Below are 26,026 nucleotides of genomic sequence, written 5' to 3'. Positions count from 1 at the left end.
TTGAGAAATTTATATTTCCTAGTCTAAGCTGAATTTAAATGTATTGTCACTATCTCTTTATCTGTATAGCCTCATTTTAAATTGCAGTGATTAATTCTACAGTGTGAAGTAGCTTTTCCACAAGAGGGCATAGTAGTCTATTTAAAATAAAATACAAAACTACATTAGATCCTGAAGAAATTTTCAATTGAATTGTTGGTAATGTGTAAGATTGTAAAACATTGTACATACGCATAATTATAGACAAATGTATTGGTGCTCTTCATTTAAAGCAATCCACTAATTTAAGTAAATGTTTTAATTATAGCCCATGTTTTTAAATGTAATTGCCCATTGATTCATCCTATAGAGTTTCATTGTGGTCGTGCGTGAGTGCAGCTCATACAGTACATAAGAATTTGCAGTTAATTCATTTGGAGTCTTTAATGCTTTTTTAATGATCACATTACATTACACTTAATAATAATGTAAAACAATATTCAATTTGTTGTTTTAAATTGTATTGCCTATTACGCTTTCTGTAATTGGTTCCACACTGCGTAACCATATCCTTAGTGGTGAGAAGCACTTAAGGATGTTGACATTCTGATCATCTGTAATTCCATCATGTTGTATGTTTCCTCTTCAGGTCATAAGCATTTTCCACATGGTCTTCATGATTGCAGGAGATGGATATTTACTGCTTGAACACTTTCGCACATGAAAGACCACATATGGTCCCTGGAATTTGTGTCTAGGGTTTGATTAAACTGTGGCAGAGTTGCGAATCTTTTTATTGAATGTGTAGCGCGAGCCTTTTTTTGAATAGGCGAACATGCCAGCAGCCATATCACCCTGCAACTCACAACTGGCAACCCACTGAAGCTCAGGAGGTGTGAGCCTGGTCGGTACCTGGATGGGAGACCTCCTGGGAAAAACTAAGGTTGCTAAGGTCCTGACTCTCTGTGGTCATTAAAAATCCCAGGGCATTTCTCGAAAAGAGTAGGGGTGTAACCCTGGCGTCCTGGCCAAATTTCCCATTGGCCCTTATCAATCATGGCCTCCTAATAACCCCCATCTATGAATTGGCTTCATTACTCTGCTCTCCTCCCCACTGATAGCTGATGTGTGGGGAGTGTTCTGGCGCACTATGGCTGCCGTCGCATCATTCAGGTGGATGCTGCACATTGGTGGTGGTGGAGGGGTCCCCATTACCTGTAAAGCGCTTTGAGTGGAGTGTCCAGAAAAGCGCTATATAACTGTAAGCAATTTTTATTCTAATTATTATTGTTAGCAATAATTAGCAAGAAACTTCAGCATTTTTTTTTGCCTTAGCTAGCAGAAGTCACAATCAAACCATACCCCACACCATGAGAGATGTTTCACGGTCTCATCCTCATAATGTGCGATTACTGTCTCTTTAAGACAGTTCAGTAAGATTTCCTGAGCTTGACTCGTACACTGCAGGGAGATACTATGAAAAGCAGAACTCGGCAGAAAAAGTGAGCTGAAGCAAATATTTCTAGAAGCAGGAGGGCGTTTTCACATTTAAAGTCGCAGATACACCTAGAGGATTGGTGGTTGTGTCATTGCTTTCGAGTGCTATTGTAAAAAAAAAATGAGCAGCAGTGGTTAAGTAAACTGAACTGTGGGAAGTAAAAGGAAGTAAGTCTTGAGGCATGTGTCTTGTGGTTCCATATGCTCTCTGGCACAACATGGGGGAGAGTGTCCAACAAAAAACAACAGACAATCTCTTCAACACAAAACATTACACAACATAAACCAGTTCCACAAAACTCCTACTGTATAGTATGTACCGATCTATGCATTTTCGCAGGCTTAGTTTTTACAGATACAAATACCCAGCACCTAACTAGGCCAAAAAGAGATTCAAAACCTCAAAAAGAGATTCAAAAAAATCTTCTAATAAAAGAATATGACTCACAATTAAATCTGACTTCTTACCAACTAAAAGTATCAAAATAATTTGGGATAATCCCTGTGGACAACTGCTTTTCTGGCAGCGTGGTAGAGCAGTGGTTGGTATTGCTGCTTTGCTGCGCTGGGGCTCTGGTTCCTTTCTGGACCTCGGGTGCTGTCTGTGTGGAGTTTGTATGTTCTCCCCCATGTTTGCGTGCCCTGGGTGCTCCGGTTTCCTCCCACAGTCCAGAAACAAACTGTCAGGTTGAGTGGTGTGGTGCGAGTGTGTGTGCGGCCTGTGATGGCGTGGTATCCTGTCCAGGGTGTAGCCTGCCTTGTGCCCGTTGCTTGCTGGGATAGCCTCCTGCTCCCCCTGCGACCCTGAATGGGATGCAGAGGTCTGAAAGTGGATGGATGGACATGCTGTTCTGCCACATAGTTTTGGATTTGGTCTTTAGTCCTCTGTCAGGAACAGTGTTATTTTAACTGTTGTTATTTTGAATCTTATCACTATCAATTCAGGACATGCAAGAGCAGTTGCCTTAAACTTTTCCTTGATATGGACAATCATCGTCTTTATAGTCCACAGCAGAATATGCATTGGATACTGTTAATTTTTAACACACTTTGCCACTATGCAAGCCCATTAGAAGTACATAAATTCATGTGTGCCTGTCGTGTATGGCATATCTCACTGCAAAAGGTGAATAAAGTCTGCCCTAGTTCTGGTAAACATATAGGTTGAATATACTGTTTAATTCAGTTTTTAATTTTAAATTGTGGCAAACAATTGAATTGTTATTGTTAACTTATATTACATTCCTCGTAGTGGATATCAGATGTCATTTTTGTCACTTGTAATTGTTTTCTTGCTTTTTTCCTCCCTCCTTTCGTGCAGTTTAAGAGACACAAGACGAGACAACACACAAAAAACTATGCCAAATCTGTGGTAAATTTGGTGGATGCTGTAAGTAACCGTATAGATACTGTAGGCAAACGCTGAGTGAACTTTGCAGCTTGTAGACTGTAGACTTGTAGACTGTGTAAAACTCTGGTGCCATAGAGAAACTGTTTGTTTCATTGTTTCACTGTGGGTAATAACATTTTAAAAGCTCTTAAGCTAAAACGGCATACGTGAGACTAAGTGGAGAATAAAAATGAAAAGTAAATGTAAAAAAAGGCTTCTAAATAGTTGAGGCAGTTGCAAAATAGGGGTTATGGCATCTTTTGTGTGTGTCTGTGTGCGTGGTAACTAATGGCAACCTGTTCCTCCCATGTGCCCCCTGTGCTGTGGCCCCTGTGTCGTGATTCCACTGGCTCGGGCTGGCCTGGCACTAGCCCGGCTCCTCCCCACACCCGGTGTTCGACTCCTGTGCCTGTGCTGTCTCTGCCGGCAGGTCTTTAAAGAGCAGCTGCACACCAGGGTGGTGCTCGTTGCCGTGGAAATCTGGACGGAAAGGGACCAGATTCCGATCGGCGTCAAACCCCTGGAAATGCTGCGGGATTTCTCCAAGTACAGGCAGCACTTTATTAAGCAGCACGCCGACGCGGTCCATCTCTTCTCGTATGTAACCGAGTTAAAGCTGGCCTGTTTTTTCCCACATCCCTGCTCTCTTCTGCTCTGAGGGTTAAAAGCCGTTTGTGTGTTGAGGGCTCCACTGACTTACTGCACATTCTGCTGGCCCTTTTAGGGTTCACCTTAGGCAAAGAGTTTGACTTTCTTTCCCTTGTAATTAATTTGGGAAATAAGGGATTATTACTTTGTTAAATGTGTGATTGCTTTTAGTTACTAATAAGAGTGTTAAACCTGGATACACATAAACTGTACACATAAACATAAATACAACATGAACATTTTGAGTTTTGAAGTGATTGAGTCATTTGTAACACATTTCACTATACAGGGTATTTGAAAATGTTGTATCATACAAGAGTTAGTCCTAAGCAATTAGAGCCTTATCTGTTCCCCCAATATGTCTCTTGTGATGTATATCTAAAAGTATCTTTCTCCTAAACACAATTTTGTACAAGAAGTGTTTAAGCCATCTACGTGTTGAAGTTGTTGACAGTGTAAGTTGTATTTAAGCTGTAACACTGTAGTGGTACTTTATAACAGTGTTTAATTGCAGTAGTCAAAACTGAACCATTTACAGTGCATTTCTTTATTTTTGATACAAAAATTACTGATTCTTTCATTTGTCTTTTAAATAATACCTGTCCCAAAAGTGCTTTGTGTATCTTTTTCCATGAACTGGTGCTGTATATATTAGAATGTGTGTTTTAGGACGTTCAAAAGATGATAACACATTAAACAATGTCTTTCTTACCTTTACTCAAAACTTTAACTTAAGGTTAATTAACTTACTGAGTTTAACAAAAGCAAGAAAAGGAATTACTGATCTGCATGTGGGTTTTATTATAAAACGGTGGTTTGGTGATAATGGACAAAGTCTTCCTTTCTGTACACATACTTTATGTTAAATTATTTTGAAGTGACGGAGTCATTTTTAACACACTTCAATATAGAGGGTATTTGAAATAAGACAACAAACTTGAAACATCCAAAATGCTTTGGAAAAGTACTAAGCAATGAGAGCTTTATCTGTTCCCCTAAGATGTCTCTTGTGATGTATATCTCAAAGCATCTTTCCCCTAAACACAGTTTTGTGAATGTATACTTGAGAGTAAGTGCAGAACTGCTGTGATAAAACAAAAACATGTTTTATGTTTTCTTGTAGAAATGTAACATTTCACTACAGAAGGAGCAGTGCTGCCTATTTTGCAGGAGTTTGCTCTGCAAGCAGAGGTGTAGGAGTCAATGAGGTGAGTTTCACAAAGGGCTTAGAGCTCAGGCAGTGTGACTAGACAGGTTGTTTAAAAACACAGCACTTACAGTACCACAGGTGCACAAAATGGCAGTGTACTCTGGTACGCTCTGCAAAGCTTCTGTTAAAAGGTGTTTCAGAATTTTCTGAGATTTTCATACAATATACAGTGAAAAGCTGTTGGGATTGTGAAATGTGTCATCTTTGCTGTGCCGTAAATATTTTTTTTTTCTGATGAAAGGTGTAATTTGAGGCAATATTTTAGAAAATGAGCTTTGGCTTTTGGGTATTTGTGTGCGTACATGTTAACCCAATGTTAGAAAAAAATATTTCCGTGTTCAGTCCAAATTTCAAGTCAGCATTGGGACAAATTAACTTAAAGTGACTTACATCAGTGTAAAGTTAGTATTTACCATACCTCTTATATGAAATGACTTCTTCCAGGCTGCAACCTATCAGCATCACCAGGCTTTTGATATGCTTCTTTGAGATGCTTTGCCAATTCTTAACCACAGCCACTTTCAGGTGTTGCTTGTTTCTGGGGATTTAGTACACAGCAAAAATGAAGTTGCACTTCACCGACCCAATACCCTTTTTAATCTATCTCTGCTGAATGACCCTGGAAATAAACATTTAAAGAAAATCCTGTATTTATTGATTTGAGAGGTGGGTTTGTGATTTTCCTTTCTAATTTTAGTATGGTGCAACATGGACGATGGCACTGTCTTTGTCACAGAGCCTGGGTCAGAATTTGGGGATGCAGTGGGATCCCGCCTCAATGAGAAGTAGGCACTTTTCCTTTCTTTCCTTTGTTACCCTTTAAAAATACTGTTCTGTGAAGTAGCATGAATGTCAAGGGAAACATTTAGAGATCTACAGCAGGCTTTGGAAGATTTCTAACCTACAGTAGGCAGCCACCTACTTCTCATCCAGAGACGAATATCGTAGAGCATACAATTCACCTGTTTATCAAGGCAATTAAAATGTAACGGCAAGGTGATATCTTAAAATCTTCAACGGAAGAAAGGGATTGAGTGACATAGAGTCAACTTTTAAAGTTGTAGCTGAATGAAGATTGATATGACAACGTTTCTTAAAACGGCATTTTGAAGAATAATCAAATCACATCATTTTCTGTAACTGCTTCAATAGTTCAGGGTCACGGTGGCCCAGAGCCTATCACAGGAAGCACCCCCTGGGCAGGAAACCAGTCAATCGCAGGTCACACACAGACACCAACATACACTTACATCAACAGATACTTACACCAGGGCCAGTTTTCCCAGAAACCAAAAGTCTTAGGACGCGAACACGGGGAGTACACACAAACTCCACGGAGACAGCACCCTAGAAATTGAATCTAGGGCCCCAGCACTGCGAGGCAGCAATGCTAACCACTGTGGCACCCTACACAAGAATAATGAATAAGTTAATTATCAATTCATGGTGGTACAATAATGATAAATGGTGTACAGTGTGCCATAATGAACAAAAGGATGAGTTTGTCTGCAGGTATGTAAATGAAACCTATTGCACGGAGGATTTTCAGAATGCCGCATTTCTGAGGTGACAGATGCACACTGCTTTGTTCTTTTCATTCCAGAGGAGTGTGGCTGTTCAGAGTCCTGGGGAGGATGCATCATGGAAGACACAGGGTAATGGAATTGGTCATTTTACGTTTTCTGCTCAGTGGGGGATCTCGGAATCTGGAAAATCAAGAAAAAAGCTTGTCACAAATTCACAATGAAGCTTCAATAGAATTACCCCGTGTTTTTTTCATATTCTGCTTTATCGTTTCTTCAAAGTGAGTCAGTCGCCTCTTGGTACTTTCAGTCTGCCTGCGAAACAGCAAAAACTGCACCTTTCCTTTTCCAAAGTAGGGTTTGTTTTTCACCGGTTTTGTAATTCATGCCTTTTTTCCATCCATTATCCACACAGTACGTCCCTTATCTTGGTGAGGGCTACAGGTGGCCCGTGTCTAAGCTGGAACCCAAAGGCACAAAGCAGGCCTGAGAGCATGGGACAGCTTTCTGCATGGACAGGAAGTCGGCCCATCCCAGGGCTGTAGAAATATAGGTGGTATAGGACAGCCAGTCACGCCTAGTGTGTCTCAGGGAGAGGGAACTGGAAGACTTGGTGAAAACCCACTCAGAAACGGAACGAACAAACAAGAGCTCAATACAAGGACCAAGCCCCTTGACCTGGAGCTGGGTTGGCAACACCCTGGCTGTGTTGCCCACTCATGCCTTTCATGTGTGTCTTAAGTTTCAGCTTTCATACTTAAGTAGAGCAGCTGCCATCCACTTTGTCCGCGAGCTGATTGCAGTCACCACTTAGAGGGAAGGCCAGCGGTTTGACGGCGCTCCGAGGAAATGTTTTAGTTCAAAGCCACCTCCGTTGCAAAGATTGTAGCGTCTGTTAGTGTTCATTTTCTGATCATAGACCAAGACATAAGAGATTCGACTCTCCCCTGACCTTTTTTGAACGTGGAGCAGCTTATTAAATGCAAATGGAACGATAATCAAAAGCTATGGGAAATGACTGCCTTTTTGATAGTTCCGACAGTTCAGATCTTCTGCAGACCGAAGTGTTGACATCAAGTGGTTTGTGGCTGATCAAGAGCAAGCATCTGGCCATGTTTACTAGGGGTTGATAATGTTTGGTGATGAAAGTAGTTTTAATTTCACAGCACAAAGTTCCACTATTATAGACTTTGGGCACATATTTAAATGATGTAAGATTTCCATAGTTTTTTTTTTCCTTTCAAAGAATTCAGATGAAATAACATATCCAGGACTCAGAGAACTGGGCGTATAAAAAAGCTCTTTGACTGAACGTAAATTAAGCTGCTTTTTCAACATGAACCAAAAACTCCAGAGTTTGCAATTAGCAGTTTTGCAAAAGGGAGAGTAGGCTCTCCCCAGCCCAATGTGATTCTTCAATCTTTTTATATACATTTTCCCGATTTTGACTGCCTAAAGTGAATCTCTCTGGGTTATAAAAATTGAATCTTTTTTCTTTGTATTACCTAAATAATTTTAAATGAGACTTGGTAAATGCGAGGATATGCAACTTAACTTACCTTTTTTTGTGTTTGTGTTTCACGTTTATTTCACGATTATTTTTATTTCAGTTTGCTCGCATTCCAGGTCACCTTGGAGAAAACCGCATGCAACCTTAGCTTAAAACTATGCCTACAGTACCAGTGAGTTTAGATAAGAGTTAGATAAATAAATAATGATTTTTTTGGTTGTTTTGGGTTTAGGGTTCAGCACACTCGGAAGTTTTCCAAATGCAACATTGCTGATTTCAAGGAGTTTTTGCAGAAGGGTGGGGGATCGTGTCTTTTCAACAGACCGACAAAGGTAAAATGGCAAAGATTCTTTCACTGCAAGCATGTTAGACTTGAAACAGGAATACCGTGACCGTGCTAGTATTTGCAGTGCATTATTGGGAAGGTTTAGACAAACCTATGTTGAAATTGTGTGAATCATTGCCGAAAATTGTACAGTATAGCCGGTGTTTCAATCGAGATGTAGTACTGTATGACTAAGAAATACTTCTATTCCACCACCAATTCCGTGTAGTGGATTCATACAGAACTCCAAGCTGTCAGCTGTGAAGGATGAGAGATATTCCATCTGGCACCATTTGGCTCCTTTCTGTACCCACTTACATCCACACGACGTGCCCTGCCTCAGTGGCTCTGCTGTCCAAACAGCCAGGCCTTAGCTTAGCTGCTTCAGTGCTATTTTGATGAAGAAAACATTTCTATAAACAGAAAGAAACTGGATTTTAAATGTTTAATCAGCAAGGCTTTCCTCATGAACTACAATGAAATTATATTTTTAGGATACTCCTAGGTGACAGTAACAGTATGTAACAGTACTGTAAGTAAGAGTAAGGGAGCAGGGACTATGAGTCCTGAAAAAATGTATCGGTATACTCGAGGGCTTTAAAAACAGATGATGTGTGAATACTTTACTGTTACATGACGCCATTTTTGAATGGCATAGTGGCACATTTGTTAGCATTGCTGCTTCACAGAACTGGGGCCCTTGGTTCACTACTGGATCTGGGGTTCTGTCTGTGTGGAGTTTGCATGTTCTTCCCGTGTTTTTGCGGGGTTTGCTCCGGGTGTTCCTGTTTCCCCCCCACAACCCAAAGATATGCCAGTAGGATAGTTGGCTTCTAGGAAAACTGGCCCTGGTGTGAGTGTGCGCGTGTTTCTGTTTGTGTGTGCCCATGCAGGGTGTATCCTATCCTGTGCCTGTTGTTTGCCAGGTTAGCCTCCAGCTCCCCTGTGACCCTGTATGAGAAAAAGCAGTTAGAAAGTGCATGGATGGAAGATACCATTCTTTCTTCTGCACAATCAGAAGCAGTCAAAACACAAGCATTTCCCTGATTTTGTCCCCACTACCTCATTAACACGAGGTTAGCACAAAGTAACAGCAGACGTGATGTAATTTTGAAATTCCAACTCAGGCTGGCAGTAAATTACAGGTGATTGTCCATCAGTGCATGTAAAAAAAAAGTGAATTCATTAATGTTCTGAGATTTAGCACCAGTGTCAATTAATAGACGACCCTCGTCTGATCTAGTATGTTTCTGTTTATACTGTAGTACTGTATATTTTGACTAAAACACCTTTATTTAACAGCGTTATGTTCAAGTTTATTGTCATTATACTCATATACAGGTATATGGTACAACGAAATGCTATTTAGCTAGCTCTCAGACGGTAACCAGTTCAAATAAAACAATACAATTGTATAAGAAAAGAAAGACAGAGACAACAGGCAATGTGCAAAAACAACAACAGGTAACAGGTAATGTGCAAAACAACATCAGATGTGCAAAATCATACATCAACAGAATGAAATTAAGGATAGACAATTATGGGGAGTGAGCTTATTGTAATGTGTGGTACTATATGAACCTCAATTTTGTGATTTTTGGGTTTTTGTGAATTTTTGTGATCTCGCAGAAAAAGACATTTAATTGCCAGCAACTACTGCTGCACACCGTATTGTTGTGCATTTGATAAATAAACTTTGATTTGATTTGATTTTCATTTGATTATTTATGTAGAGTCTGCCGTACCAACATACTCAATTATGTTCGTAATAACAAGTACCAACTGCTCAACAGTTCTGTAGTTAACTTAATGTCCGCATCTGTAGGGTTGATTTGAGGTAGAATCTACTTTTATTCCCTTGACTCCTCTCCTGGCTTGCCCAGTGAAGGATTTACAAAATGAAGTGGACTTGAGGTTCTGAACATGACGCGAGCTGCTGCACATATGGACAAACAATTCCCCCCACATTCACAATGTGTGATTTGATGTTTTGTGTGACTTTGTGTAGCTGCTTGAGGCGACGGAGTGTGGCAATGGCTACATGGAAGTAGGCGAGGAGTGTGACTGTGGAGGGCGAGTGGTAAGTGCTCTTTCTCTGAATTTTGCAAGAGAGATTTATTAAGACAACACTCTGAGCAGATGCAGCCACAAGTATCTTTTTGAATGGTGGCCCGACTCTCAGTGCTAAATCCTGCTAAAAGTACATTTGATTCCTATCTGAAGGGTGTCCTCCTGAAATAGTTTTGTTTTATGATTTACAGTCGTTGCTCAAATGGCCTTTAAAAAGAGGAAAACCATTGTCAAGAGCTCAGTGAAGTGATTTACTGATATCGTGAAGTTTGGTGAAATGTCTGATGATGTTTTTTTAGGTCTTATTTTCCTTCCAGAGCTGTAATGCACTGCAGCCAAGATGTGCTCATTCGGATCATGCGTTTGATACAAGAACCCGTTCAGATTCAGGGGCTGCTTCGGTTCATTCGAGGACGTGCAGAAAAGTCCGAGCCTGTGCACCGAGACACAAAGAACCGAGATGGGCTTTTCTCCCTCTCCCCATCTCAGGGAATGCCTAACCCTAACCCTTCTACTCCTAACAGCGTGAACCCTAACCCATGATCGCCAGGCTTGAGGAGCTTTCTGCATGCACTGAGAGCATAAAATAGCATAAAATGAGAAGCTGTAATGAGATAACTAGCCATGTTGTCAAAGCTGATCTAATGGCTTTATGCGAGAAGTGGTTTGGATCAATTACTCGTAAATACGACAAACTGGATGGGCTGGTCTCATCAAGTAACCTTTCTCATGCTCTTACGATGGCTTGAAGAATGGTGCCACTGTAGTTTGGAGGAGGCGCAACACGTTTTACTGCAGTTTGGATTTATAATAATAATTATTAATAATAATTGCTTACACTTATATTGCGCTTTTCTGGACACTCCACTCAAAGCGCTTTACAGGTAATGGGGACTCCCCTCCACCACCACCAGTGTGCAGCATCCACCTGGATGATGCGACGGCAGCCATAGTGCGCCAGAACGCTCACCACACATCAGCTATTAGTGTGGAGGAGAGCAGAGTAATGAAGCCAATTCATAGATGGGGATTATTAGGAGGCCATGATTGGTAAGGGCCAATGGGACATTTGGCCAGGACACCGGGGTTACACCCCTACTCTTTTCGAGAAACGCCCTGGGATTTTTAATGACCACAGAGAGTCAGGACCTCGGTTTTACGTCTCATCCGAAGGACGGATTTCTAAGAGAACAAGGTTTGATGGTTATTATTGAGAGAATGGATGCTTACAGTGTACAGTACGTTCAAGCAGATTATACAGTACATCATTCCTAGCGCCTACGTTCATTCATGACATACTGTTATTAAGTTTTCATAGATTTGCCGTCTGCCATGGAAGCAGCCTCAAATATGTATTCAAGTGTTTAAACTATAACACTGTGGATTTACTGTATTATACTGTAGGCTTACTTGGTTTCTTTAGACAATTGGAGCTCTGATACTCATAATGTATTAAGATCTTCTTGGGAATTATAAAAGAGAATAGATTAACCACAGATGCAAAATCTTAATGGGACCGTATCTTGAACATGCCCATAATCTTCCCTTTTATCATATTGACTTGATGACATTCTAAATACTGTTTGACATCTACTTAAATAGCCTGCCGAGCAAATAATTGATGTAAATAAAATCTAGTTTGAAGAATTTTAAGAGTATTTTGGAGTGTTTTTTTCCGACCAGTAGACATCTGGACTGACAGTGGAACAGACCAGGTTCTTTCTGGCTCTTGTTTGCAGGAGTGCTACAAGGAGTGCTGTAAAAAGTGTTCCCTTTCCAATGGCGCCCACTGCAGTGACGGACCCTGCTGTAACAACACCTGCCTTGTAAGTACTGGAGAGGACGTCCTGGCCTTTTCGTTTAAGGAGCTAGCCATGTGGTCAGAGCCAATAGCATGGCTTAATTCAAGAATGGGTTCTGGATAAAACCTTTGGACCACTTACAATCAATTAAAAATGTAAAAAAGACGGTGCCTTTTTTACAGTATAGTCTTCCCATCACCATACTGGGGCATTAGGAACCACACAGACTGCAGGGTGAGAACTCCCTACTGGCCCCACTAACACCTCTTCCAGCAGCAAGCTTAGCTTTCCCAGGAGGTCTCCCATCCGGGTACTGACCAGGCTCACACCTGTTGAGCTTCAGTGGGCATCCAGTTGTGAGCTGCAGGGTGATATGGCGGCTGACCACTACTATGAGTGGTGTAACATCCCGGCCAGTGACCTAAGTCACCTTGCCAAACGGTAGTTGGAGCAGTAAGACGAAACTGTGGAACAACCGATACTTGGCCCGCGTCTGCACAGTCAGCTGGTAGAAACACAGCGTTAGCCAGTCAGACCCCAAGAGGAAATGTATTTGGAGGTTCCCAATGATGGTCTTCATTAGATTTCTGAATGTAAAACACGGTAATATTCTCCGATGTTAGGAAGATGTGCTATAGTAATGTGTTTGTGTGCCTATGCCTTTTGTATCATGTTTTCAGGTTTTACGTTTACGGTAAAATAGGTTAATGAATTTCAATTTTGTGGGGAGGTGACTTATGTGGCAGATCTTGGCTCGGAAGTGAACGCCTTCTTTTTGTTTCTTGCTAGTTTTATCCCCGCGGATACAGCTGTCGTTATGCCGTGAATGAATGTGACATCACAGAAGTGTGTTCTGGGGACTCTGGGCAGGTATGGCACATTTTATTCAGTTAGGGCTCCTGTAGTTGTTTATACCGCTTTCCTTGGTTAAGAGGGCTTTTCAGTATGGACTTTTTTCATTCTTACTGGGCCCTGGTTTGGTAATGTTTGCAAAATAATGTTCAATTCAGAAAAAAAAATGTATAACACAGTGCTTGAAAAATATTTTAAAAATGTATTGTGGTGTGATATTCTTAATTTACAACACTTTCTGCATTTCCAACGCAACTCTTTCTTTAATTACAATTTCCTCTGTCTTTTCTCAGTTTACGTTAAATGATCAGATATTGTTTTATTTTGAACGTTTTACAGTCCAGTAGTGACTTTCACAGTTAAATGTCCCTCTTGTTTTTCCCTTTTCACTGTACTTTGTGGATATGTGATGTAATGGAGGGTAACTATAACAGTAATATAACTGCTACTGTTTGTAATGATAACCGTGACAGAAGAGCTATCTTCTCAATAATATCTAAAAAAGCTGATTGAGAATGACATCAGCATCCAACTGGATCGCAGTAAGGAACTGCACAAGAAAGCTTATGTGGTTATTTCTTTAACTAATTTGCTACATTGTTTTCTAGACATACAGATTTCAGAGGCAATTGAAAAAATATAAAATATAAAATGAAAACAAATAGGAGAACAGTATAAAAATAATAAAAACAAAGATTAACGATAGCCATATTTCCAGAAGTAAAACTTGCAAAGTAAAGTAATATTAGAAGGCAAGATTTTCAGAGAACTCAATGGAAACAAAGACTAGAGACAGTATTTTAGTGTATCTCTGCTCTTGTGACTGGACAAAAGGGCCTAGTTTCACAATATTCAAATTTTTTCAGCTATATGCATAATTGCTGTTTTTTTCAAAAGCATTTTTGTTGCTATTTTTAATTAGCGGGGGGATACAATTTAAACAGAGACAGTGACGGGGGATAGGTAACAATGTAAAGCAGGTGATGTAAATTATTCATGTGAAGCATGATGTGAGAGCATCAATATGAGCACTGCAATTGTTCTCATGTTCCTTCGGATTTTTTTTTTCTGCTGAACATATATCCTGGCCTTTGTTTATTTCAATTGTTCCAAGATACTACAAATGTGTAGAACCCAAAAAACAATTGTTGCTCAAACATGCCTATACTGTACAGTATGTGCACGTACTGTATTGTACAGCTTCACTTGAAATACATTTGTTTATCTGATTAATGTGTTACTTAGATCCGTTGATCTAGTATTTATTTTACAATATGTAAGATGGGACAAGCAAGCCATATGTATTAAAATTGTTTTTCTCTTATTTCCTTCCCTTTTTCCTGTTTTATTTCCTTTTCTAGTGTCCTCCCAACCTTCATAAGCAGGATGGGTATGCTTGCAGCCTCAGTCAGGTAGTTCCTTATTTTTTAGGGCTCTTTGATCTGGGAACGCCATTTTAACGATTGGTTGGATGGGATTAATGTGACGTGTTTAACCCCTGGTATTTCAAAATGGTGGAAAGGATGAATTATGACAAAACACAATTTCAACCTCTCTTTCCCCACCTCCTCGTGAAACAAAAATCGTGCTGAACTGTGTGATTGTTTAACACTTTATCAAGCCTACCACCTCACCTCTGAATTGCAAAGTTGAGAAAATCCACTTTTTGCAATATACAGTACCTATTTTGAATTCTATGGTGAATTTGAGGTTTGCTCACTTTTACACTATCACAACTAGCACGGTCTTTGTTGAAATTGAATAAACTGCACAGTGCACTAATTTGTGCTCCTCTCTTGCAGGGGAGATGCTACAATGGGGAATGCAAGACCAGAGAAAACCAGTGCAAATATATATGGGGCCCGAGTGAGTATAACTCCGATCTCTTATTCCATTTGAAAGCATGCAGTCTGTGCCCTAAATCTGGGCCCTTTTTTATTAATGTTTCTTTAGAAATGATGATTATCATTGAGTGAAAAGGCCAATTACAGGGCCCTGTGACTATTTCCTTAGTCTTGTTAATTCCTTGTGATAAGATGTTTTATTCATTACCATGTGTTTGTATCAGAACACTACAGATTGAATATTTACAACTTATTATGCACCTAATGGGGTCTTTTCTTATTAACTGTGATTCATTCCTATTCTCAGAACTGTGACGTCTAAAAGGACTGTGCATAAATTGCACAAATACAGCACAAATGTCTATGCTGTACATGTATCAACCTGCAATATGCACTCCATTTGCCCTGTGTCTCTACAGTCCTCAATAGCATCCAGGTCTTTCTTTTCTTGTGCTGCTACCTACAGTACTCCTGGCTTAACCAGTGATGTACAGAGTGACATCCTGACAGTCAGGTATCAAAGATCCTCCTTGGGTGTACTGTGTTTAATACTTACAGCAGTCTAGTTCTTTTAAATTTTTTGATCATGTTGTTCAAACAGTGAGTCTCCTGGTTTAGATTGGTCTTTCATCATAAAACAATGTATTCCCTCCCCCTGTCTTCAAAAATCACATTATCATTACACACACAGAACACACTAGCATTCAAGAGGTAGTGAAGAGCCACCAAGTAATTTAGACAGCATGTCTTTGAATTGTGCTACAGCAGCTGGAGCTAACTCAGGTGGACTCAAAGACAGCATGCAAATTTCTCAACCTGTCCAGAACTGAACCCCAGAGATGTGAGGTAATACTCAAACTGTCATGCCACCCTAAAATATTATTAATATTAAAATATTTTTTTTATTTTCAGGCCAAACCTTAAGAGAGTTAATAATAAGCATACTGTAGGAGACAATTAACCTACCGCTACTGTATCTATTTGGACTGTGGAGTAATTCATTTTAACTGTAACATGCACAGATAATTCACAACGTTTCGGCCGTGGAGCCTTCTTCAGGTGTGAAGGCTCCACGGCCGAAACGTTGTGTTTTCTGTCTTCTTTTTTTCAGCATGGAAAGCTATTACTTGTTCCTTTGCAGCCTACACATGCTGACGCAGCTCCCCACCTGAACTACTACTACTATCTGTATAATGATAACTATGAATTCCGAAATGTAAATAATGCTAAACTCCGTTCTGTTCCTGGACAGAGGCTGGTGGGTCTGAAAAGTTCTGTTATGAGAAGCTGAACACAGAGGGCACAGATAAGGGGAATTGTGGGAGAGATGGAGACAAGTGGATCCAGTGCAGCAAACAGTAAGAAAAAGATGTCATTCGGCACTTGCAGAATTACAAACCAGCTTCATAATCAAGTCGAGTTTAGATCTCTGTTCCTGTGAGTGTAAACAGAATACAGTCAACAGAATAATGTATCCTCATTATTCCACCTATATGAAATCAATCTCTCATCCAAACTGACCCTTGCCTGGAGGAAACAAAAGGACACTCTCCCAATTTTTCCATAGGTATTCAGCAGAGCCAAATTTAAACTCCTATAAAGTACATTAAGGAGTTTAGTGTAAGACAGCTTTGACTCACATGCCTTTATCCACTAATGTAAAAGCAAACACAGGACACAGAAGAGCTCACAGAGGAGGTTATGGTGGTTCTTTAGGAGGGGCATGAAATACTGTCCTATTCCCAGACTCTGATTTTACTGTTTTTTTCTTTACTTCTTTACAAGTTGGGTGTTAAATGTTTTAGTTTAAAAGCCCCTACAAGTGCAGGAATGCTAGAAGTTCCATCTTGGATGCTGTACCATCATGTAGTGGAGAGAAGTTTATTGCCATATGTACTGTACATGTATGTTGGAGTTCTTATTCGCTCTGATCTCTCAGGACATACAGTACCTGTACACAGAACAACAGACAACACCACACAATGTAGATGGTACATTACACACATCATAAATAATAACAACAGGAACAATAAATATGTAGTAGTGAAAAACAACATGGTAGACCATGCAAATAGTGCATAGTGCAGACATGCATTGAGTCTGAGGCATTGCAGTTAGCTGTTGAGGATGTGTACTGCAGTAGGGTAGGAGCCATTCTTAAGCCTAGTGGTCTGTGCTTTAATATTGCGGTAACACTTGCCAGAGCACAGGGGAGAGACCAGTCTGTGGCCAGGATGGCTGGGATACTGAATCATGATTGGGCTTTATAGCGACACCGGATGCTGGTAAATCACATCCTTTAATTCTCTTTAAATCTAATTCTCTGCACCCTTTGTAGTGCATCTCTCATTCTAGTATTGCTGTGCCACACACTGATCCCACTAGTGAGGTTATGTTTAGGAGTCTATCATTTATACAGTGCTGAAAGAAGAAATGTTAAAAAGTAACCCAGACCTGAAACTTTATTTGAACTTTGTTTTGAGATTTCACACATGGACACTTTCCATATACAGTAACTATTTTTAAAATGTGTGACTTTACCATTCTCTTAGAACTCAGTTTAATTGTAGCACAGGTTCAGAAGAGAGGCTTTAGACTTGAGATATATTTAATGAGCCACATTTTCCACTACAAAAGTCTGTTTCATCTGTTAGGCCACTGTGTGACCGATGTCTGTGCTGGAAGCAGGCAGGAGAAACAATGATGTAAAAAGATATATTCAAATAAAGCTCTTAACAAAATGCATAAATTAAGATGAAACTTCAACCCTGTTTTTAATTAACGTAGTGGTGAGAAAAAGTAGGGAGTATTAACACGTGTTTTCGGTATTGAGATGATGTGCCTTTTTATGTACAATCAGACTGGAAATTCCAACATTTTTCTATTAACTTTAATGCCCAGTGAATTTGCTCACAAGGTTAAAGTAACGAAAAAAAAGCAACAGTTTAAGTAAAACAGTCTGTCGTAGTTTGTTCCAAGTGTCCTCACCATACTCAGTTGACATTTGAAATTCAGATGTGATTTAATATTTTGAAGTGGAAGTTGGCCTTTGAAGCTGTTCTTTAGTTTGAAGTAAATTATAATAAGCTCCAGGTTTAATAATCTCTCTGCAGACGCACATAAAAGAGTTTCATGAAGCTGGCATAGGACCTGAGCTGCACAAACTCTTACTGTGGCAAAGTGTTCATTTTTGATTCCAAGCGTAGTATTAATTATATGACATTCTCCAGAACAATCACGTTTGTATTGTCTATTTTAAGTCACTCATTAAACAGAGGAATCATTTTGGAAGTTTGAATATAATTTTCTGTGCTGTTACAATGCTTTTGATCTACAAATAGATAGTTTATGCACACATAATTATTCAGTTTCTAGGCAGGCTGAGATACGAACATGACATCATTGCACATCATCAAAATGGAAATTTTCATATACACAAAGACTGATAAGTTAATGAAAGCTATTGTATTGAAATCCTAAGCAAATGTCTCATCAGGAATAATAAGATAGCATAATAAAAGTATGTTATCAATATATACATTTTAAGTGGTAAATCATGTACCAATAACAGATCTTTAACATTGCATTACAAATTAAAGAATATGTAGTAGTCTGAAAAAAATATACAATATAACATTGTCATTAAAGTTTGTAAAGGGGAAGAGTTTAAATTCCTATTATAAATGATAATAGTTTGTTGTATTTAAGGAAATTTTCCATTTTTGGTAGTTTCAAACACCATCTAGAAAAACAAATTTAAGATTAATTGGGCAAAAAGCATGCCTTTGCCCTGACTGGCGCTGGCTTGAAACATGATGCTCTAAGCTGCATGACTTTTGCCAATCGCAAGATGGTACAGTATGACCCAAAAACTAAAAAGATAAAGGAATCGCAAATAGACAAAAGAGAGAAGAACAGGCCCGAAGGTCAAAACAAACGTGCGCTTCCTGTGTTTTATCAGTGATGTGTTCTGCGGCTACCTCCTGTGCACCAACACCGAGAGGACTCCGCGTGTCGGCTTAATGAAGGGTGATATCACTGCCACCACCTTTAACCATCAGGGAAGGCTTGTGGATTGCAGGTGAGATGACGACTCTCATTCTCTCGTACCAATGTGCGTGCTTATTTATTCTGTAAATGGGCAGCGTCCCTTTCAGAACTGTTTAAGAAATCGCCACCGGATGTCAAAAATGTCCAAACGCTTGGCGCAGCCTGCTTGTTATATTTCTGCAGACAGAAAAACGTGCTGTCGATGATTAGCCACTTCAAGAGGTGGGTATTATTCCGCCTGGAAACGAGTCGTATTCCATTTCAGAAACTCGTCTGAAAATGCTACTCCTACCTACCGTGACAACTCGATCCCAGCCTCCCCCTGTGTGATGTGAAAAACTGAACGTGCCCTGTGCTCTGGCCTCAAACTTCTCAAACGCTGCGTCAAACAATTTATTTTATATGTACTGATCATTTTTAGTATGTAAATAGCAAATGAAATGAAAGACCATAGTCTATTGAGGGTTATATAACACTATGAGATGTTTATGTAATAAGGGTAATTGATTTAGTTCTAATTCTTTTAATCTTTTTGCCTCCCCCATGCTGTAAGCAGTATAAATGACTGTTTTAACCACTGGCTGTGTGGATCCAGAGATATATACCACTTATGGGATGATTAAATCAGCATTACTGCAGGTGTGGTATATATCCTCAGAATTGCATGGCCTGTTGTGGTTTATACTTTACATTTTGTATATGGTGTGTACTGTATATCATGTATGTTTGCGGCAGAGTTAAGTGTGCACTTCTCTAACTCACAGCAAACCTAATACCTGCCACTACCAAGTTCATACAGAAGAAGAAACTTCAAATATCGAGGGAAGGCCTTTAACCAAACAGTTTGGAGCAGTCATGCATAGTTCTTGATTCTGATCAATCAGATGTGCTCTCTCCCTTCAGTGGAGGCCATGTGGTGCTGGATGACGAGACTGATCTGGGATATGTTGAAGATGGGACCCCCTGTGGGCCGGCTATGATGTGCCTTGACAGGAAATGCTTGCCTATACAGTCCTTAAACATTAGCGCCTGTCCCAGTGGATCCAATGGGCAAGTCTGCTCTGCTCATGGGGTGAGTCTTTGGCTTAACTCAATATGTCACTGAATTACACCTCTTCTCCTTCTTAGCCCTAAAAGCTGTATTAAGCGTATGCAATGCCTTGCAAAAGTTGTTGATCCATCGACGATCCCCAGCCATGGCAAGAAGCAGAATGGAAGGAAATAGGACCGTGTAGGCGTGCAGATCTGTTTAAAAAAGACTGTATTTGCTGTAAAAGCCAAATGTGCATGCTGCTCAAGGTCTGCTGACTGACTGGCAGGTCCAAGGATTTTGACTAGTTTAGTGTATGTATGATTAAATGATAAAATAGGATCCTGTTGAATGTTGGACTCTTTATTTAATTTTGTTAAATTGACCTTGTTTTGTGCTCCCCTTAAGTTACACAGATGTTTGTCCACACACACCCCCCACCCCACCCCACCTTGACTAAGTTCAACGCTGTTTAAATTACATGATATACGTCATTTTTCTACAAAGCAGCTGTTCGTATTAATTATGTTATATTATGTTATGGAACTGTGAACTACCCCAGGATACATGACTCCTGTGGTGGGATTTTTAAGTTAAAATAGAATACCCACATTCATGACCTGAAATTATTCACATTCACATTCTGTGAAATTAACCTGTACAGATAATCTAAGTTATCTAAACAGAGCTCTCTTTTCTCTGCTGACAGCTGATCGATTTGAGTAACGACGTTGTCCTTCATTTGCGGTCTTGAAAGGGCATGCCACATAATTGTAAAAGCTCTGCTTTAAATGAAGTCAGAAATGAAATTAATATAGACTATAAATAACTTCATGCCATTAACATACTGTATTATTTTGCAGTAAGTGAATTATTCTAAAGGGCTGAGTCACATGAAGGTCACTGGTTGATACTGTATTTACTTTCTGTTGATCTCAGTTTCCTGCTGTAAGTGCTGTGTATGATGTACTGATTGTGGATTCTCAGGGATATGAAGCAGATGTCACAAAGCTAGTCTGGGACGTTTCTTGCCACTCAGCCGTACAAAAAAGGCACACGTTCAGAGACATTAAGAGAGGGAAATGGAGATACTTATTATGATTTTTTTTTGTAAAGAGAATACGGTATCATCAGTAATCTCCAAAGCCAAAATAAAAGAATATACAACTTGTTTCCAATGTTTGAATGACCCTTGGGTCAATGTCTGGGTTTTGAAAACCATTGCACAGTGTACAGCTGGTTTGTTTTGTATGCGATTTGTCCGAACTGCTTGGGAGAAATCCATGACAAGGTGCACATTAGTAATTCTAAGACAAATGCGAGTGTATATGTTTGGGAAGGATTTGTACATTGTTCAATAGTGGTGCGGTTTCAGTCTCATTTCCTCTTCCACCTTACTCTCTGCTCATTTGGTAACCAGAAACAGTTAGCTGCAGTGAGCAATGAGTGCAAGGTGGACACCAGTCCCAGTGTGTGTGTTTGTGTCACAGACACAGATTCACACACATCCACGCCAGGGCCAGTCCTCCTAGACGCCAGTTAACCTACCAGTCCCGCTGGGAGGAAACCTACACAAACATAGGGTGAACATACAAACTCCAGAGCCCTAGAGGTGCAAGGCAACAATGCTAACGACTGCACCACTGTGCCACCCGACATAGGTAGCCTGCTACAGTATACTGTTCCAGGATATGTGTTGTTGAGCTCTGGAACAGTGCCTTGGTCTGCCTCAACAGGATCATAACCAGGACTGTAGCCTGGCACTGGAAGGGACAGCAAGAACAGAAAACTAATTTTTAATTAACTAATTATGTGAGGTTATGAATTCCTTTTACATTCACGGGGAATGGTGAACTCCCCTTGACTTGACTCCTGTGGTGGGATTTTTAAGTTTGGATAAGAATACCACCTGCGCCTTCATGAACTGAGAGAAAATAAAAATTACAAAGGAGTACTGCATTTTACAGCAGTAAATGCGAGAATACAACAGGAGAACGGCAGCATTTGTTGCTTGTCTAATGCCTCATAGAATAAGCATATTCAATCTATTCCGAAGCTCATGAACAGAAAGAACTGTAACTTTTATTGGTATGTGAGTTTTAGTTTAAAGGTTTCAGTGGTTAAGTCAGTTGTGTGCAAGACATTGGGAAAAGTAGAAATGCCAAAGAAATTATTTTTTATTAGCATTTATTCCTCAACTAGCTGTGAAATGTTGCCACAGTTCCCTCAAAGAGCAAGAATATACAGGGTGAATAATGGTCTCACAGGTTTTCTGGGCAAAAGGCAGCTTGTCATCTTTTAGATTTTTTTGTTTCTATCTGTTCCTGTTTTGGTCTTTGCCCAATTTTTAGACGATAGTGAAGGGACAAAATACCCTTCCTTTTCCTCATCCTGTGATTAATTAATTCATCATGACTGAAGATGCTGTATCTGCTTTAATTGCGGCGGCCAAGGTTCACACACAGACTTTTGAAGGTTTGCTGGTTTGTGACAGTATTCTTACAAGCCCGCAAACCCCAAAGCATTACTGAAAAGCTCAGAAATATCCATGTGCTTGTTCATCCCTTCACTTGAGGCCCGTGGCTTGTCTGCGGCAGGTGTATGACTCTTGAAACAGGTGAATTTCTCCAGTGCCAGATCTTTGGGCACTCTAATCTGTTTATCACTCTAAGATACGTTCTTACTTTTATACTTTATATGTATGTTACTTTTTTTTCAAAATAAAAAGAAAGATGAAGGTGTAGAAAAACCGATAACATTTCTTAATTTTAAAAAAATTGTGCGACTGGTAGCACCTCGTATGGTCCATGTGTTTATATTACTGTTTGTCGCTGAAAACGCTGTGTCTAACCTGCTTCAATTATGTCAGCCAAGGTCTGGGGACAGTGCTGTTCACTGGTTTGCGACAGTCTTCATACAAATGTACCAACCATAAATCATTCCTGACAAGCTCAGAAATTGTTCATCACTTCACTCCAGGCCTTTCTGTTTTTGTTCTCAGCAGGTTCTTGAAACAGGTGAATGCTTTCGCGTGTGTGTGGTACACTTATCTGTTTATCACTCTGACAGACGTTCTTTCGTGCGTTTTTACTGCACGTTATTTTCTTAAAGAATAAAAAGATGAAGGTAGAGAAAAACCAGTCATGTTCCTTACATTTGCAGACATATCTCACGGAACAATCGGGCAGAGAACATTTTGATGGTTGTGTTTGATGGCTTTTTAGCACCTTGTATGGTGCCTGTGCTTAACTGTATGTTGGTGTGTGCAAACCTCTTCCTCACCAGATGATCTCTCCTGCCTTACAGGTCTGCAATAACGAAGCTACCTGCACGTGTGATAGCACATGGGCGGGCACAGACTGCAGCATGCACGACCCCATTAAAGACACTTCTTCCGGCCAAGACGATGGCCCTAAGGGTTTGTCAGATTAATTTTAGCTTTAGTCGGTTAACGCTTAACATGTAACCTATCTCTTTTTCTTCTAGTAATGAACACAGTGGTCCCGCGGGGGCATTTTCTTGAAATGGGAAACAGATCTGAACAGGCAAACAAAGGATGGTATTTTTAACAGTAATTCTTCATTATTTGGGGAAAAAAAATACATGCTGAACCCCATGGGCCCAATAACTTGGTTTTGTTGGTATCTTTTTAAAATATGGCTTAGTTATTTGGAGCTTACCTTTATTTACCGTCCATGTAGAACAGATTTTTTTTTTAAAAAGGGGTTATGGAAGATTAAAACATTTTCTAATTTAATTTGCAAAGACATGAGTCGAAAACTGCAGTTTCTGCATTTTTTCTGCTCTTCCCTCAAATGGTTATACATGCCTGAAAATAAGGAAAACTGAGCAATGTGTTTTTAGAAGTAAAAACATTATGGATATTATTTTTACAGTTAAAAAGAGTTACTATTTTCAGAGTCTCTAAATAGATATGAAAAAGACTGTATATTCTCTCCAGACATTCCCATGTTAAAACACATTAAACACAATTTTTAGATGGAAATTATATTAGATGTTAATCGCATCATCTAATGATGAGAACAAATCCCATTAAACCAAATGTTGAAAAAGTGATGTTTTAAAAAAATGGTGGTTAAAAAAGGCTCACAAAAATCTGAAGATAAATACTTTGATACCTTTATATTTATTTATATTTATATCAGTACAATTTTAGTAAACAGGCAAACACAACTATACATTTCCTTATTAGACTTATTATTCAGCATAAATAAAGATTGATTTAAATAATGGAAAACGAAAAAAAATCAAAAAATGATTCATAAAGGAACTAAGAAGACAAAGGTTAACAGGGACAGAATTGGTGCAGTCTGTGTACCTTTAAGGCTTCTGCCAAAAGTTCTTAAAACAGAAATATAATTAAGAGGTTAATAAACAACCCTAAGTTGGGAAACAATACGGTATATGAATTCATAAATGCTTAAATGGTTTTTGAGACTTTTTTTCTAATCCTTTTAACACCTTTTTGCAGAGGTTAAGAGACAATTAATCTTGATATAATTGACTTAACTGGTGACAGAAGCGTTTTCGGCTGCTGCTATAAAAATATGTCCAAAACTCTTTCCATTGATTTTTATCTGAAGTATATATTTGCAATATGCTTTCAGGCAAAATATTGTTTTTTTCCTGAGACTGCATATGAAGACCTTAAAAGTAAAATCAGTAGTTAAATACATGTTAATTTCAGTTATTACCCTCTATCAGTTACAGTAGTGTAACTTCTGTCAGATAAAACTCTGAACGGCTCTGCAGAGAGGCTAAAATCTGACAGAGACTTTAAAGACGTTTGTTTGCAACAGATTATTAAAAAATGAAATGAAGATTAATCGTACTCTGGCTGTCCAGAAAAAAATGAGAGAACAATATTGATGCATTTACAGTGAATCCCAAAGAACATTATTTCAGTTGTTTTCTGTGATGGAAGGCCTGTGGGTTGTTCACTACAGCAGGGCGTTGGCAGTACCAATATGTTAGATCATAAAGAGGTATATTTAGAGTCATAAGAGGTCTATACTGTATGTACATTTGCAATTCTAGCAACTTATTTTAAGGGCAAGTGACCTGTTGGGTTAGTGTTTGTATCTGTGTGTATTGAAAACATTTCTGAAAATTACACTTATATTGTTGCTCTCTTAATTTCTCGGACAGCCAAGCTACGATTAATACTGTATAAATGCATTCTTTCCTGTTCTCTGCAATTCCTTTTTTTTCTAAGCATCAATTGCCCTTTCTCATGAGGTTCAGATTGAAATATTTGCTACATGAGTCATCCTTTCTTTTTGTAAGAGAAGAAAAAAAAAACAAATAAGTCTTTCTCCCAATTTGTCCTGTGGTAAACTTTTGCCAAAATAGCTGCTGATCACGTTCTGGCTTATATCAGCATACTGTACCTAAAGTCCAATCTATTGCAGAGGAGTTAAAAAAATCTCTGGCTTAACAGAGCCTCTCCATTTAGCTGTGCTGTTCAGAATATGTTAATATACTGTAATGTTGCAGGTGATTAGCTAAATCAGGTTTTTGAGTTCGAATTGTTTTATTAAATAATCTGACCGACAGGCTTTTAAAGTGAGCTCTTTAAACGGAGTAATAGATATTTTTCTCTTCATTTTGGAGACATGTCAGCATAAAGTGAGGCTATTTTCAAGAATAAATTAGCCAGGCTCATGCCTGCGCATTACAAATTGGATATTGAAGAGCAGGCTGCATGAAGTGCACTACGATTTGTCCATTTAAGTGTATTAATTAGACATCTCATGAAGGTACAAGACTGAACTAAAATGGAATTCCAGTTCACCCCACAAGCGTTAGAGACCATGCTTGATTTCATTAAATTAATAAGTGGATCTTTTCAGGACAGGGGAGGATAAGGATTAAATACATAGTGTTTTTTTTTCTGCCGTCACAGAATAAAATGTAAAACTTGAATGAATCACTTCTCCATGGAGAAGAAGGACAAGTCAGAGAGCTGTGAGTCAGGTTAATGGAATGTTGTCCAGGCTGTGTTTAGGTCCAGTGAGACCCTTCTACTCAGGCAAAGAAATGAGCCTTTTCCTTGCGAAAACAGTTGATAATTTTCTTCGTTAAATTATCCCTTTTCCCTTTGTACAGTGAGCTTGGCCACTAACAGACTGATAGGTGCAGTAGCAGGGACCATTCTGGCCCTGGGGGTGATTTTTGGAGGCACTGGGTGGGGAATAGAGTAAGCATCTTTCTCAGTTTCAGAGTTTTCCTTTGAATATTGGTGCCTAGTGTGTGAGGTTGCTGTGAGCACCCTG

At 39.4% G+C, this 26,026-nt stretch overlaps 1 protein-coding gene across 7 annotated transcripts in view; it reads left to right on the top strand.

Moving 5' to 3' along the window:
* adam23a (ADAM metallopeptidase domain 23a) overlaps positions 1-26,026 on the top strand; it is a 107,962-nt gene that overhangs the window by 67,427 nt on the left and 14,509 nt on the right. For 4 of the 7 annotated variants that reach the window (XM_088606808.1, XM_088606803.1, XM_088606806.1 and 1 more), the window contains exons 10-24: positions 2,798-2,866; positions 3,297-3,463; positions 4,638-4,722; positions 5,422-5,509; positions 6,328-6,379; positions 7,990-8,089; positions 10,091-10,162; positions 11,892-11,978; positions 12,744-12,824; positions 14,168-14,218; positions 14,609-14,672; positions 15,903-16,008; positions 18,612-18,731; positions 19,604-19,772; positions 23,037-23,148. In XM_088606808.1, the coding sequence (XP_088462934.1) occupies positions 2,798-2,866; positions 3,297-3,463; positions 4,638-4,722; positions 5,422-5,509; positions 6,328-6,379; positions 7,990-8,089; positions 10,091-10,162; positions 11,892-11,978; positions 12,744-12,824; positions 14,168-14,218; positions 14,609-14,672; positions 15,903-16,008; positions 18,612-18,731; positions 19,604-19,772; positions 23,037-23,148 (1,423 nt within the window). Of the gene's footprint in view, positions 1-2,797; positions 2,867-3,296; positions 3,464-4,637; positions 4,723-5,421; positions 5,510-6,327; positions 6,380-7,989; positions 8,090-10,090; positions 10,163-11,891; positions 11,979-12,743; positions 12,825-14,167; positions 14,219-14,608; positions 14,673-15,902; positions 16,009-18,611; positions 18,732-19,603; positions 19,773-23,036; positions 23,149-25,859; positions 25,955-26,026 lie in introns of those variants that run through there. The other 3 variants (XM_088606804.1, XM_088606807.1, XM_088606810.1) reach the window with 2 other exon arrangements.

This window comes from Lepisosteus platostomus, chromosome 14, assembly GCF_059453375.1.
Source record: "Lepisosteus platostomus isolate fLepPlt1 chromosome 14, fLepPlt1.hap1, whole genome shotgun sequence".
NCBI lineage: Eukaryota > Metazoa > Chordata > Actinopteri > Semionotiformes > Lepisosteidae > Lepisosteus > Lepisosteus platostomus.
This window is presented reverse-complemented; position numbering and strand designations above follow the sequence as displayed.